A 14,985-nucleotide genomic window follows, 5' to 3' on the forward strand; every position below is an offset into this window, starting at 1 on the left:
AGAAGAAGACAGTTAATAAGATCTGTGTTTGTTGAAACGCGAGCATTTTTCGGGTATGATTTTGTTTCTAGACTCCACGGCCTCCTCCTAAAATTATCTAATCGATATAATGACAAATTTATAATGTCGGGTGCATGTATTAAAATTTAATGAACTGTGCGTGGAAGATAGTTCCATGGATATATGTTTGTTAACTCTTTAGCAGTTTCCAGTGCAAAGGCCTTAAATTTTTCGACATTAATATTATACCCAGAAGACAATGCTTGCAACATTATTGAACACCCCTCAATTACATCCTTATCAATTCCAAACAACAAAAACATATTCTATGACACTAGCACCATAGAACTGACAAAATTGCAGCGAAGTCACTTCAGTATATTGGGCATAACGTACACATCTGACAAAATCTGAAAGTTAAAACGGCGTGAAAAAAATCACATTTGAGGATTCAGGGGGGAAAACAATTAAAACTTTAACTGAAATCCAATTTTATTTTCAAAATTAATCTTAAAGGCAACTCAGAACACTCACATCTTCTATATTATACACATATACTAAACACACAAATTACTGCACTAAAAATAAGCCAATACCTTGCTTTTCAATAATAATGCCAAGATTTTTCATTTTAAAATGTATTTAATTTTGTAATACAGTTCTATTTTTACTCCACTTTTTCTCTGATCCCACTGAAAAAAGCAACTAACTACATTTTCTCTTTTTTGATGCTATTTTTGAAGTGGGCCGTTAGAATGAAGCCAAGATACTAAAAAGCTTAACCACTTAAGAGTTCATTTGTACACGTTTGACAATAAATATCTGATTTTCATTTTTTGAATTTTGGCCAAAACTTGGACCTATATAGACAATACTTCGTCACCATTACTGTAAATACCGAATGCTAAACTATTCCGATATAAAATGTTTCTTAGTTGAACAAAATCCCAAATAATGGGATGTTGTATGGGCAAAAAATGTCTTAATTACGAATTTCTGCTGTTTACTAAACCTCGGGCAAGTTTGAGCTAACATTTACCATATTTTATTTTAATTCGATTAGATGATAATGTTATTATAATGAACTATGAAAGTATATGAACACTTAACTAAGTACCAACTACTATTGTCGACATATTTATTATCAATAAAATCAGATGAGTAGGAAACGTATTATTGCACAGCAGCACTACTATTGAAATTAATCTGTCCATAAGATATAACGATTGAAAAAATGTACCGTTTTTTCTAATTTTAATAAAAATATAAATTTCATTTTGCATAGTACATATATATAACCGAATAATGAAAGCACGTATTTAGAAAGTATGAAACATTTGACTGAACATTGATTTTTAGCTCATAAAGGCTACTATTTAAATTGGCATCGATTCATGCAACCAAACACCTCTTCCGCCTTCTGCAAAATCAGCTGCCGTGTGATCGTTGCCGCGTAAAATCCATTTACTAGTGAGTAAGCCTTCTACACCCACTGGTCCTCGGGCATGAATGCGTGCTGTTGAAATGCCAACTTCGGCACCCAGACCAAAGCGGAAACCATCAGCAAAACGTGAGCTGGCATTGTGAAACACGCAGGCACTATCAACACTGCAAAGGAAATGCTGCGCTGCTGAATCTGCAAAAGGAAAAATACACCATTAACAAAAAACTTTTCATAGATTATTTAAAAGCCATTCGTAGAAAAATTGCCAATGACTATTCGAAAATCAATGAATCTTTTCCCATCGGTATATAATATATTTCGCTTACCGTTTTCGGTCACAATAACATCAGTGTGTCCACTGCCGAATGTGTGTATGTGATCAATGGCCTCGTCCAAGTCCTTAACGATTTCAATGCAGCACTCAAGCGAACCGTATTCATGCTTTAAACTTTTAGCAGCTGGTGGACCAAATGTGAGTTGTTGATTCAGTTTAGGTCCTGAATAGATTTTAACCCCTTCACGTTTCAACATGTTGCACACATTATTGAAAATGTCACCGCTCATTAAATCTTCGTGGATGAGTAGCGTTTCCATGGCATTGCAGGCTGAAATAGCAAATGAAATCGAATAAAGTGATGATGAGTCAAAATTATGAGATACAATTTTAAAAATGAGTACTTTTGTATGCTGACGATAAAATTTTTTGTAATGGACATGTGCCAGGACTAGTCTGTCAATAAAAAACACTTTAACGATCTATGTTTGCAAAAATCAAATGTCGTTCGTTGATAATTGAAGCAGTTGAGAATGGGTGGGCAGGTTTGGAACATTTCTTTTATGGAAAGGAAAATTGACCACGCTCACTTTTTTTCGATTTATATAAAATCGTTATATTCGAAATAATAATGGAGATATCGGTTTGAAAATTAGTATACGAGACACTGTTTCTATCTTTTCAATCCTAAGTAATCATTTGGGATGGAGGAACTAGCTACATCTACTTCCACCACACTCGAAATACTCATGTAAGACCCAACAAAGTATTTTTACTCTAGATAGGCGTAAAATTCTAAGTCGATTTAGCTATGTCCGTCTTTATGTCGTTGTAATCTTTCGAACGACTTTGATGATTTTAGCGACATCATTCACCGGAATTGTTTCAATTTTGGTATTTGAAGTTCGTAATGGATACTACACCCTATTACAGAAAATTGTACAGATCCACATATTGGTGTACCCCATACAATAGTACCTTTTCACCTTTTCACATTATTCACCGATTTTTTTAAGTTTCGCATTTGAATATTGTAATGGCTTATAACTAAAGTTGCCTAAGCAGGTCCACGTCGTCCTTTAGACTATAATATGACGGCTACATTTGGTATTTTTAAGATCTTAACATAATTTTTATCGGATTTTATTTTTTTGAAAATTGTCAAATTCGTTCCGAATGGTGGAGGGTATTCAAAGTTCGGCCCGGACGCACTTACAGCTTTTTCACTTGTTCAGTATTTTGATGACTATTTTTCAACGATTTTTTTTAAATTTTCAAAAAAACCTCAAACACTATCGCTGATTCATGAGTTACAGCAATTTTAGTGATTTAGTGCATTCATTTCGAAACATGTATTTTGAAAATATTTCTATGAGTGAGAAACTGACTGGGACCTTCCAACCAATTAAATTATACCGTATCTTGAATGTGGTAGACATTTCCATTTTGCAACTGCAGTCCATTACATAGAAGTTATAGCGAGTATCCATTGTGATCTCAAACTATCGAATTACATACTCTTCGTTTAAAAAATGCATAAAATCGGTCGGTACCAACGGTATTTTAAATCTTGAACCGTAATAAAAAGTTATAAAAGTTGTGGTGTCGATAAATTCTACACTTTGAATGTCAGAAAAAAATATCTTACAGCTGTTTTGGCCTAGGGAATTTGTCTTAGGATTTTCACAGTAACTAAAATCGGCAGTTTGATAACTTACATCACCTATGTCAAAACATAAAAATATATTGACTTTTTAAGACAGGAAATCTCAATACTAATCATCTGTCAAACCAAAATATCGTATAACTAAACCAGTAAGGAAAGCTCAAAAGTCGGGCGGGGCCGACTATATGATACCCTACACCACTATGCATATTTAGTAGAGCTCTCGTAAAAAGGTTTATACAGGGCATTTCAGAGCTCTATGAGATTTTTGGTACAAAATCAAAATCTATCTAATTCTATCGTGCATTTTACGAACTATAGCTATCTCTGAACCGGGTTTCTCCAAATTTGACATATTAGCTTCTAGACTGAATTCGGTCTTATGTACGAAAATTCATGCCATTTGGGCTGGTATTGGCCATTTGATGAACAATTAACACGAAATCGGATGAAGATATATATGGGAGCTATAGCTATATCTGAACCGATTTTTACTAAAATTGGTGTACTTGCTTCTAAGCTGGTTTCGTTCGGATTTGCCAAAATTGATTCTATTACGGCCATTTGGTGGTCAATCACCCGAAATCGGATGAAGATATATATGAGAGCTATATCCAAATCTGAACCGATTTCGGTAAAATTTAAAACAGCTATTCCTGTGCTCCATCTAATACCTGGTACCAAATATCACGGTTGTGGAGTGAATATTACGAATGTAAGGGACTAAAACACTAAATCGGATGAAACATATATATGGTTGCTATATCTATATCTGAACCGATTTTCACTAAATTTGATATACTTGCTTCTAGGCTGAATTTGGTCCGATGTACTAAAATTCAGTCCATTTGGACTTATATCGGCCATTTGGTGCACAATTAACCCGAAATCGGATGAAGATATATATATGGGAGCTATATCCAAATCTGAACCGATTTCGATAAAATTACAAACAGCTATTTCTGGGCTGTATCTTTTATCTGGTACCAAATATCATTCTTGTGGAGTGCATAATACGAATGTGAGAGGCTTAAAAACCAAATCGGATAAAACATATATATGGGAGCTATAGCTATATCTGAACCGATTTTCTTCAAATTTGATATACTTGCTTCTAGGCCGAACTCGGTTGGGTGTGCCAAAATTCAGGTAATTTGGACTGATAGTGGACATTTGGTGCACATTTAACCCGAAATCGGATGAAGATATATATGAGAGCTATATCTAAATTTGATCCGATTCTCACCAATTTCAATAGGTTCGTCCTTGGGCCAAAAAAAAATTGTTTGGAAAATTTCATCTCAATCGGATAATAAATGCGACCTGCATTTTGTTCACAAGAATACATGGACAGACGGACGGATCGACTCAGAAAGTGATTCTATGAAGGTTCTCAAAAGTAACTATGGGTCTATCTCGTTTCATTCTCCATTTTACAAACAAATGCACGAAGACATAATACCCTTACCACTATGTGGTGTAGGGTATAAAAATCAGAAATAAGCATTACCAACTAAATCGACGGGCCAGCAACTCGGACCTTCTTATCCTTCTGGTACTTCCCTAAAAAACGGTCAAAGTTATCTTTCGTCGAAATTATCTTCCGATTTTCTTCATACTTTGCTTATACCAATATTTTTTCCGATAGATAAAACGCGGCAATGAGTTGTATATATTGGTCTTCTCATCTTGGTATCTACCAAACAATTAGACTTAAATTTGAACAATGAGCGCTTTGTCAAAATTATGAAAGTTATATCTTCAATATAGGTAAGATCCATTTAGAATATTGGCCACAAAAAAAATAAAATACAAATCTTTAAAATTTATAAATTTTTTAAAAACTTTTGCCTGAAAATATTCGTCGAAAAGTCCATGTAATATTTTCATACTTAGTCTGCATTAAAACAAAAAGTTCAACTCAGATTTAGAAACAAGTATAAAAGCTGTAAGTTCGGCCAGACCGATCTTTGAATACCCTCCACCATTTGGAAAGAATTTGGCAATTTAAAAAAAAAATTGAAAATCTTAAAAATACCGAATGTAGCCATTATATTACGGTCTTTACGGCAACGTACCTCCCGAATAAGGGTTATTTGCCCAATTCTTGTCACATTTCTACACCAGATTGTAATGTTATTTGAAATTTTACGTTATTTGAAATTTTACGTTACGTCCTTTAAGTAGAGTCCCCCTGTAAAGGTACCTCCAAAAATATAAGTATTTATTCTACAAATCAAGTCCAAATTTGATTATTTTTTGTAAACAAAATAAAATGACAATTTAATGTAAAATTAAATCAAAGTTAAATTTTGCACAAATAATTTGTTTGACTTAAGGCCCTATTGAAATTGGAGATAATCGGTCAAATTTTTGGTATAGCTCCCATATATATTCGTCCAATTTGCCGTATATTGTGCACCAAATTTGTAATATCAGCCCAAATAGTATGGAATGTACGTACGACCGGATTGGACCTGAAAATAAGTATGCCAAATTTGATCGAAATCGGTTCAGATATAGATATAGCTCCCATATATATTGTTCATCCGATTTATTATTTTTGTCCTCCGCAGCCGTAATATGCACTCTGTAACAACGATATTTGGGGAAATATATCAAATATAACTCAGAAATACCCTTTCTAAATTTTATCGAGATCTGTTAATATTTGGATATGGCTCAAATACATATCTTCGTCCGATTTGCCTTTTATTGTGCACCAAACATGTAATATTAGCCCAAATCAAATTTAGATATAGCTCCAATATATATATATATATATCCAATTTCAAGTTAATTGTGCACCAAATGGATAATACAAGTCCGAATTGAAAGGGCGCAAATGCCTCGACAAATTTAGTAGAGGAGGATATTCCTCCCATATATTAGTTCCTTTGAACTTTTAATTATTACTATAATCATAGTTGGTATGATTTAATTCTCACAAATTCCCCATTAAAACCTTTATTTGTTATATGACGCTCTACTAAATATGCAAAGTGGTGTAGGGTATCATGAAGTCGGCCCGCCCGACTTTAATACTTTCTTTACTGGTTATTGTTTGGTAACGTTCGCTGTCCCGTTAAAAAAGGGTCAGAGCTCAGAAGAAGACAGTTAATAAGATCTGTGTTTGTTGAAACGCGAGAATTTTTCGGGTATGATTTTGTTTCTAGACTCCACGGCCTCCTCCTAAAATTATCTAATCGATATAATGACAAATTTATAATGTCGGGTGCATGTATTAAAATTTAATGAACTGTGCGTGGAAGATAGTTCCATGGATATATGTTTGTTAACTCTTTAGCAGTTTCCAGTGCAAAGGCCTTAAATTTTTCGACATTAATATTATACCCAGAAGACAATGCTTGCAACATTATTGAACACCCCTCAATTACATCCTTATCAATTCCAAACAACAAAAACATATTCTATGACACTAGCACCATAGAACTGACAAAATTGCAGCGAAGTCACTTCAGTATATTGGGCATAACGTACACATCTGACAAAATCTGAAAGTTAAATTAACACTTTTAGAATCTTAAGGCTATTACTAACGGCGTGAAAAAAATCACATTTGAGGATTCAGGGGGAAAACAATTAAAACTTTAACTGAAATCCAATTTTATTTTCAAAATTAATCTTAAAGGCAACTCAGAACACGCACATCTTCTATATTATACACATATACTAAACACACAAATTACTGCACTAAAAATAAGCCAATACCTTGCTTTTCAATAATAATGCCAAGATTTTTCATTTTAAAATGTATTTAATTTTGTAATACAGTTCTATTTTTACTCCACTTTTTCTCTGATCCCACTGAAAAAAGCAACTAACTACATTTTCTCTTTTTTGATGCTATTTTTGAAGTGGGCCGTTAGAATGAAGCCAAGATACTAAAAAGCTTAACCACTTAAGAGTTCATTTGTACACGTTTGACAATAAATATCTGATTTTCATTTTTTGAATTTTGGCCAAAACTTGGACCTATATAGACAATACTTCGTCACCATTACTGTAAATACCGAATGCTAAACTATTCCGATATAAAATGTTTCTTAGTTGAACAAAATCCCAAATAATGGGATGTTGTATGGGCAAAAAATGTCTTAATTACGAATTTCTGCTGTTTACTAAACCTCGGGCAAGTTTGAGCTAACATTTACCATATTTTATTTTAATTCGATTAGATGATAATGTTATTATAATGAACTATGAAAGTATATGAACACTTAACTAAGTACCAACTACTATTGTCGACATATTTATTATCAATAAAATCAGATGAGTAGGAAACGTATTATTGCACAGCAGCACTACTATTGAAATTAATCTGTCCATAAGATATAACGATTGAAAAAATGTACCGTTTTTTCTAATTTTAATAAAAATATAAATTTCATTTTGCATAGTACATATATATAACCGAATAATGAAAGCACGTATTTAGAAAGTATGAAACATTTGACTGAACATTGATTTTTAGCTCATAAAGGCTACTATTTAAATTGGCATCGATTCATGCAACCAAACACCTCTTCCGCCTTCTGCAAAATCAGCTGCCGTGTGATCGTTGCCGCGTAAAATCCATTTACTAGTGAGTAAGCCTTCTACACCCACTGGTCCTCGGGCATGAATGCGTGCTGTTGAAATGCCAACTTCGGCACCCAGACCAAAGCGGAAACCATCAGCAAAACGTGAGCTGGCATTGTGAAACACGCAGGCACTATCAACACTGCAAAGGAAATGCTGCGCTGCTGAATCTGCAAAAGGAAAAATACACCATTAACAAAAAACTTTTCATAGATTATTTAAAAGCCATTCGTAGAAAAATTGCCAATGACTATTCGAAAATCAATGAATCTTTTCCCATCGGTATATAATATATTTCGCTTACCGTTTTCGGTCACAATAACATCAGTGTGTCCACTGCCGAATGTGTGTATGTGATCAATGGCCTCGTCCAAGTCCTTAACGATTTCAATGCAGCACTCAAGCGAACCGTATTCATGCTTTAAACTTTTAGCAGCTGGTGGACCAAATGTGAGTTGTTGATTCAGTTTAGGTCCTGAATAGATTTTAACCCCTTCACGTTTCAACATGTTGCACACATTATTGAAAATGTCACCGCTCATTAAATCTTCGTGGATGAGTAGCGTTTCCATGGCATTGCAGGCTGAAATAGCAAATGAAATCGAATAAAGTGATGATGAGTCAAAATTATGAGATACAATTTTAAAAATGAGTACTTTTGTATGCTGACGATAAAATTTTTTGTAATGGACATGTGCCAGGACTAGTCTGTCAATAAAAAACACTTTAACGATCTATGTTTGCAAAAATCAAATGTCGTTCGTTGATAATTGAAGCAGTTGAGAATGGGTGGGCAGGTTTGGAACATTTCTTTTATGGAAAGGAAAATTGACCACGCTCACTTTTTTTCGATTTATATAAAATCGTTATATTCGAAATAATAATGGAGATATCGGTTTGAAAATTAGTATACGAGACACTGTTTCTATCTTTTCAATCCTAAGTAATCATTTGGGATGGAGGAACTAGCTACATCTACTTCCACCACACTCGAAATACTCATGTAAGACCCAACAAAGTATTTTTACTCTAGATAGGCGTAAAATTCTAAGTCGATTTAGCTATGTCCGTCTTTATGTCGTTGTAATCTTTCGAACGACTTTGATGATTTTAGCGACATCATTCACCGGAATTGTTTCAATTTTGGTATTTGAAGTTCGTAATGGATACTACACCCTATTACAGAAAATTGTACAGATCCACATATTGGTGTACCCCATACAATAGTACCTTTTCACCTTTTCACATTATTCACCGATTTTTTTAAGTTTCGCATTTGAATATTGTAATGGCTTATAACTAAAGTTGCCTAAGCAGGTCCACGTCGTCCTTTAGACTATAATATGACGGCTACATTTGGTATTTTTAAGATCTTAACATAATTTTTATCGGATTTTATTTTTTTGAAAATTGTCAAATTCGTTCCGAATGGTGGAGGGTATTCAAAGTTCGGCCCGGACGCACTTACAGCTTTTTCACTTGTTCAGTATTTTGATGACTATTTTTCAACGATTTTTTTTAAATTTTCAAAAAAACCTCAAACACTATCGCTGATTCATGAGTTACAGCAATTTTAGTGATTTAGTGCATTCATTTCGAAACATGTATTTTGAAAATATTTCTATGAGTGAGAAACTGACTGGGACCTTCCAACCAATTAAATTATACCGTATCTTGAATGTGGTAGACATTTCCATTTTGCAACTGCAGTCCATTACATAGAAGTTATAGCGAGTATCCATTGTGATCTCAAACTATCGAATTACATACTCTTCGTTTAAAAAATGCATAAAATCGGTCGGTACCAACGGTATTTTAAATCTTGAACCGTAATAAAAAGTTATAAAAGTTGTGGTGTCGATAAATTCTACACTTTGAATGTCAGAAAAAAATATCTTACAGCTGTTTTGGCCTAGGGAATTTGTCTTAGGATTTTCACAGTAACTAAAATCGGCAGTTTGATAACTTACATCACCTATGTCAAAACATAAAAATATATTGACTTTTTAAGACAGGAAATCTCAATACTAATCATCTGTCAAACCAAAATATCGTATAACTAAACCAGTAAGGAAAGCTCAAAAGTCGGGCGGGGCCGACTATATGATACCCTACACCACTATGCATATTTAGTAGAGCTCTCGTAAAAAGGTTTATACAGGGCATTTCAGAGCTCTATGAGATTTTTGGTACAAAATCAAAATCTATCTAATTCTATCGTGCATTTTACGAACTATAGCTATCTCTGAACCGGGTTTCTCCAAATTTGACGTATTAGCTTCTAGACTGAATTCGGTCTTATGTACGAAAATTCATGCCATTTGGGCTGGTATTGGCCATTTGATGAACAATTAACACGAAATCGGATGAAGATATATATGGGAGCTATAGCTATATCTGAACCGATTTTTACTAAAATTGGTGTACTTGCTTCTAAGCTGGTTTCGTTCGGATTTGCCAAAATTGATTCTATTACGGCCATTTGGTGGTCAATCACCCGAAATCGGATGAAGATATATATATGGGAGCTATATCCAAATCTGAACCGATTTCGATAAAATTACAAACAGCTATTTCTGGGCTGTATCTTTTATCTGGTACCAAATATCATTCTTGTGGAGTGCATAATACGAATGTGAGAGGCTTAAAAACCAAATCGGATAAAACATATATATGGGAGCTATAGCTATATCTGAACCGATTTTCTTCAAATTTGATATACTTGCTTCTAGGCCGAACTCGGTTGGGTGTGCCAAAATTCAGGTAATTTGGACTGATAGTGGACATTTGGTGCACATTTAACCCGAAATCGGATGAAGATATATATGAGAGCTATATCTAAATTTGATCCGATTCTCACCAATTTCAATAGGTTCGTCCTTGGGCCAAAAAAAAATTGTTTGGAAAATTTCATCTCAATCGGATAATAAATGCGACCTGCATTTTGTTCACAAGAATACATGGACAGACGGACGGATCGACTCAGAAAGTGATTCTATGAAGGTTCTCAAAAGTAACTATGGGTCTATCTCGTTTCATTCTCCATGTTACAAACAAATGCACGAAGACATAATACCCTTACCACTATGTGGTGTAGGGTATAAAAATCAGAAATAAGCATTACCAACTAAATCGACGGGCCAGCAACTCGGACCTTCTTATCCTTCTGGTACTTCCCTAAAAAACGGTCAAAGTTATCTTTCGTCGAAATTATCTTCCGATTTTCTTCATACTTTGCTTATACCAATATTTTTTCCGATAGATAAAACGCGGCAATGAGTTGTATATATTGGTCTTCTCATCTTGGTATCTACCAAACAATTAGACTTAAATTTGAACAATGAGCGCTTTGTCAAAATTATGAAAGTTATATCTTCAATATAGGTAAGATCCATTTAGAATATTGGCCACAAAAAAAATAAAATACAAATCTTTAAAATTTATAAATTTTTTAAAAACTTTTGCCTGAAAATATTCGTCGAAAAGTCCATGTAATATTTTCATACTTAGTCTGCATTAAAACAAAAAGTTCAACTCAGATTTAGAAACAAGTATAAAAGCTGTAAGTTCGGCCAGACCGATCTTTGAATACCCTCCACCATTTGGAAAGAATTTGGCAATTTAAAAAAAAATTGAAAATCTTAAAAATACCGAATGTAGCCATTATATTACGGTCTTTACGGCGACGTGGATCTGTATAGATAACTTTTACATTACAATATTCAAATACAAAACATAAAAAAAATTCGGTGAATAATGTAGCTAAAATCATCAAAATATGTCATGGGGAGATACCATTATATGGAGGCTATACGATATCGTGGACCTGCACAGACAATTTTCTGTCATAGGCTGTACTTACCATTACAATCTTCAAACACCAAATTTGAATAAAATCGCTAAAAGTACCGAATATTGGGAGATACCGTTTTTATATATATACGAAGACTTGGACTTGCACAAACAATTTTCTGTCTGAGGCTGTACTATCCACTACGAACTTCAATTACCAAATTTGAAACATTTCCGGTTAATAATGCTTAACGCTTAAAACACAAAAATACTGAAAAAAGGGGCTTTACCAAAACGTGGACCTACATAACCCATTTTCAATACCAAAAGACCAGCACACAGAATGTGCATTTGAGTCAAATTTTATCAACACACTTAATTTCGTTCGAAAGCTAGAGTGATTTCCACAAGCGGACAGACGAACATGCGGACGGACATCGCGAAATCGACATAAAATTTATGCTCTTCAAGAATATATATACTTTGTGGTGTCTATAATGTATATTTCGAGGTGTTACAAACGGAATGACAAACTTAACATTCCCTCCATACTATGGTGGGGGGTATAAAAATATTAATATATGCAAGTGCATTGTTTTTTTTTTTTTTTTTTTTTTTTTTTTTTTTGGTATTTTCAAGGTCTTAGCCAGAGTTTTCCACAGAAATGACAGCATTAAAAAGACCTTCCAAAAATTTAATATATCTCCTTATTTGGGAAAAATACATGTACCAAAACATCCCAATTATTTGCTATACACACCCACCACTTGAAAAATGAATACACGTATTTGTTATATTCACGATCAAAAATATTCCCACATTTTGAAAAGATTGATTAATCAACCAACAACATTATTCGAAATGGTCAATCTGTGCTTGTCCTTTGTTCTATAAAAAAATCGATACCTGTACACAGCATAGCCATGTTATAATAAAAGCATTACCATAAAAATGGCATTTACATATATTTTCTTGAAATTTCTTGTTAACAAACCTGTAGTGTCGAATATACATGTGTATATGTGTACTAAGTAAATGAACTACTTACCAGCAGGATAGTCACACTTAGCGTCACGGACAATTTTCAGTGCCTTTTTCACGTCGGCGTCTTTATCAATGAAAACGTGACAAACACCTTCGGCATGCCCCAGTACAGGAATGTGAAGAGACTGCTGTTGAATGCTGCGTACCAAATCTGATGAACCACGTGGGATAATTAAATCGATGTGGTCATCCATTGACAACAAATCACTGATTTCCTCACGTGTTGACACCTGTCAATTGGCATTGCAAATTATTAAACAACCCGCAAATATCAAACAAATACATACGTACCAATGATACAGACTTTTCAGCGCCAACTGTGGCCAAAGCTTCTTTCACCAATTCCATTAAGGCTTTGTTACTGTTCGACGCTTCTTTTCCACCTTTCAGCAGCAAGCCGTTGGCAGAAGCTATAGCTAAAGCCGCCACCTGAGGTAAAGAGTCTGGACGAGATTCAAATATAACCAATAAGACTCCAATGGGGACTGTGACTTGTGTCAAATCTAAATTCTCTGCTAGTCTGGTACGTCTTAGGACACGACCAACATTCTGGAATGAAACCATTTAATGATATAAGAATTTGTCTTATAAGACGATGCATCGATGTAATTTGAATGAAAAATGTAATTCGGAAATATTTAAGTATTTTACCAACATAATTTCCCCTCCCATGTCAATAGCTTCATTGCGAACATGAAATTGATATTTTACGAAAGTTTGTGTCCGCTTACAATAAACATTTCTCAGCAATACGGCAAAGGTCAAAAGCTGAGGGACGGGGGTAGCTCCTTATAGCTACCATTAAGTTCTTAGATTTGATGTTACTGCAACGTTTTCACTTTGTCCATTTTATTCTTATTTAAACTTTATTCATTATTTATTACTTTTTTTTATCTTGCAAACTTTTGGGAAAGGAAGGGTGACAATGTTTGGCGAAAAACACTGAGCCCGAATCAACATATTCTCGCTTTCATGTTGCCATAGCAATACCCTACAATTCACACTTTTAGTTACATGTCATGTAAAAATGCCTTTATAAATATTTTGATTTGCTCCACAAATCCAATTACGACATGTTAAGGACGTAGTTGAACCTTTTTAGTGATTAGTATGGGAAAATATATATATTTTTGTGTAGTCAGATTAAAAAGGTATTTTTACACTAAAGTTTCCTAATTCAATTTTGCTTGATTTCTTGTTATATTGAATATTTTATTACTTTAAAATATAAATTTCACTAAAATTTGAATAAATATAGGGATATTTATAGAGCTTAACATGCTCGAATCTTGAATCTATACTAAAATTTAAAGACATTCCACCAACAGAGACATCAGAATATTTACAAATGAACGTAAATATGTAAGAGCATGCTGTTGGAGAACATGCAGTGTTCAAGGTAAAATGTTTTCACCTAACAGCTTCGAAATGAATGATGAGTGAAGTGGTTGATTCTGACATCAACGAACTTCCACTAACAATAACTTTTACTATCTTCTGGCATTTGTACGTGCATACAGTACAAAAGAATAGCATTAGAACCAGACAAACATTAAATTCTACGGTTTACTTATAACATTTAATATCTCGGTAGGATATTATGACTAGCAAAAATACAAATAAATAAAAACTAAATAAAACGGTACCTCCCAATATTTCATATTTTGATGATTTTAACAATATATCCACCGGAATTGTTCCAAATGTCGTATTTGCACTTCGTAACGGGTTCCTCTAGCCTGTGCAGGTTTGCGTCTTCGTATATAACCTAATATGATGATAACTCCGTATATTCGGGTTTTTAATGATTTTAAGAGTATTTTTCAACGGATTTTTTTTAAGTTTCCAAATGGTGGAGGGTATCCAATGTTCGGCCCAATCTTACTACTTTGTTATTTGTTATATTGAACATTTGCCTTATGCTATTGTGGAACTCGAATTATTACTGGACAAAATTATATTAAAAAAAAAACAGTAAGGAAAAGTCAAAAGTCGGGCGGGGCCCACTATATAGTACCCTACACCACTATGTTTATTTAATAGAGCTCCCGTAACAAAAGAATTTATTTGAACATTTGCCTTTAGAGCAGTTATAATTTGCTTTCATACGGAACTAGTGTAGTAGAAGCATATTCAATTCTGAATCGATTTTCACTAAATTTG

At 33.9% G+C, this 14,985-nt stretch overlaps 2 protein-coding genes across 2 annotated transcripts in view; both read right to left on the minus strand.

Moving 5' to 3' along the window:
- Positions 1 to 1,239: 1,239 nt before the first annotated feature.
- On the minus strand, positions 1,240 to 2,069 carry LOC131805709 (delta-1-pyrroline-5-carboxylate synthase-like). Its single transcript, XM_059129251.1, has 2 exons — positions 1,771 to 2,069; positions 1,240 to 1,636 (listed from the first exon to the last, which is right to left on the minus strand). The coding sequence occupies exons 1-2, from the start codon at positions 2,036 to 2,038 to the stop codon at positions 1,377 to 1,379; spliced, it is 528 nt and encodes a 175-aa protein (XP_058985234.1). The 5' UTR covers positions 2,039 to 2,069; the 3' UTR covers positions 1,240 to 1,376.
- A 5,690-nt stretch (positions 2,070 to 7,759) lies between these two features.
- LOC101895972 (delta-1-pyrroline-5-carboxylate synthase) overlaps positions 7,760 to 14,985 on the minus strand; it is a 60,073-nt gene continuing 52,847 nt past the window's right edge. Inside the window, exons 9-12 of the mRNA XM_059129114.1 lie at positions 13,114 to 13,371; positions 12,827 to 13,052; positions 8,291 to 8,569; positions 7,760 to 8,156 (exon numbers count right to left, since the gene is read on the minus strand). Of these exons, the coding sequence (XP_058985097.1) occupies positions 7,897 to 8,156; positions 8,291 to 8,569; positions 12,827 to 13,052; positions 13,114 to 13,371 (1,023 nt within the window). The 3' untranslated portion in view covers positions 7,760 to 7,896. The remainder of the gene's footprint in view (positions 8,157 to 8,290; positions 8,570 to 12,826; positions 13,053 to 13,113; positions 13,372 to 14,985) is intronic.

The sequence above is a fragment of the Musca domestica genome, unplaced genomic scaffold (assembly GCF_030504385.1).
Source record: "Musca domestica strain aabys unplaced genomic scaffold, Musca_domestica.polishedcontigs.V.1.1 6, whole genome shotgun sequence".
Taxonomy (NCBI): domain Eukaryota; kingdom Metazoa; phylum Arthropoda; class Insecta; order Diptera; family Muscidae; genus Musca; species Musca domestica.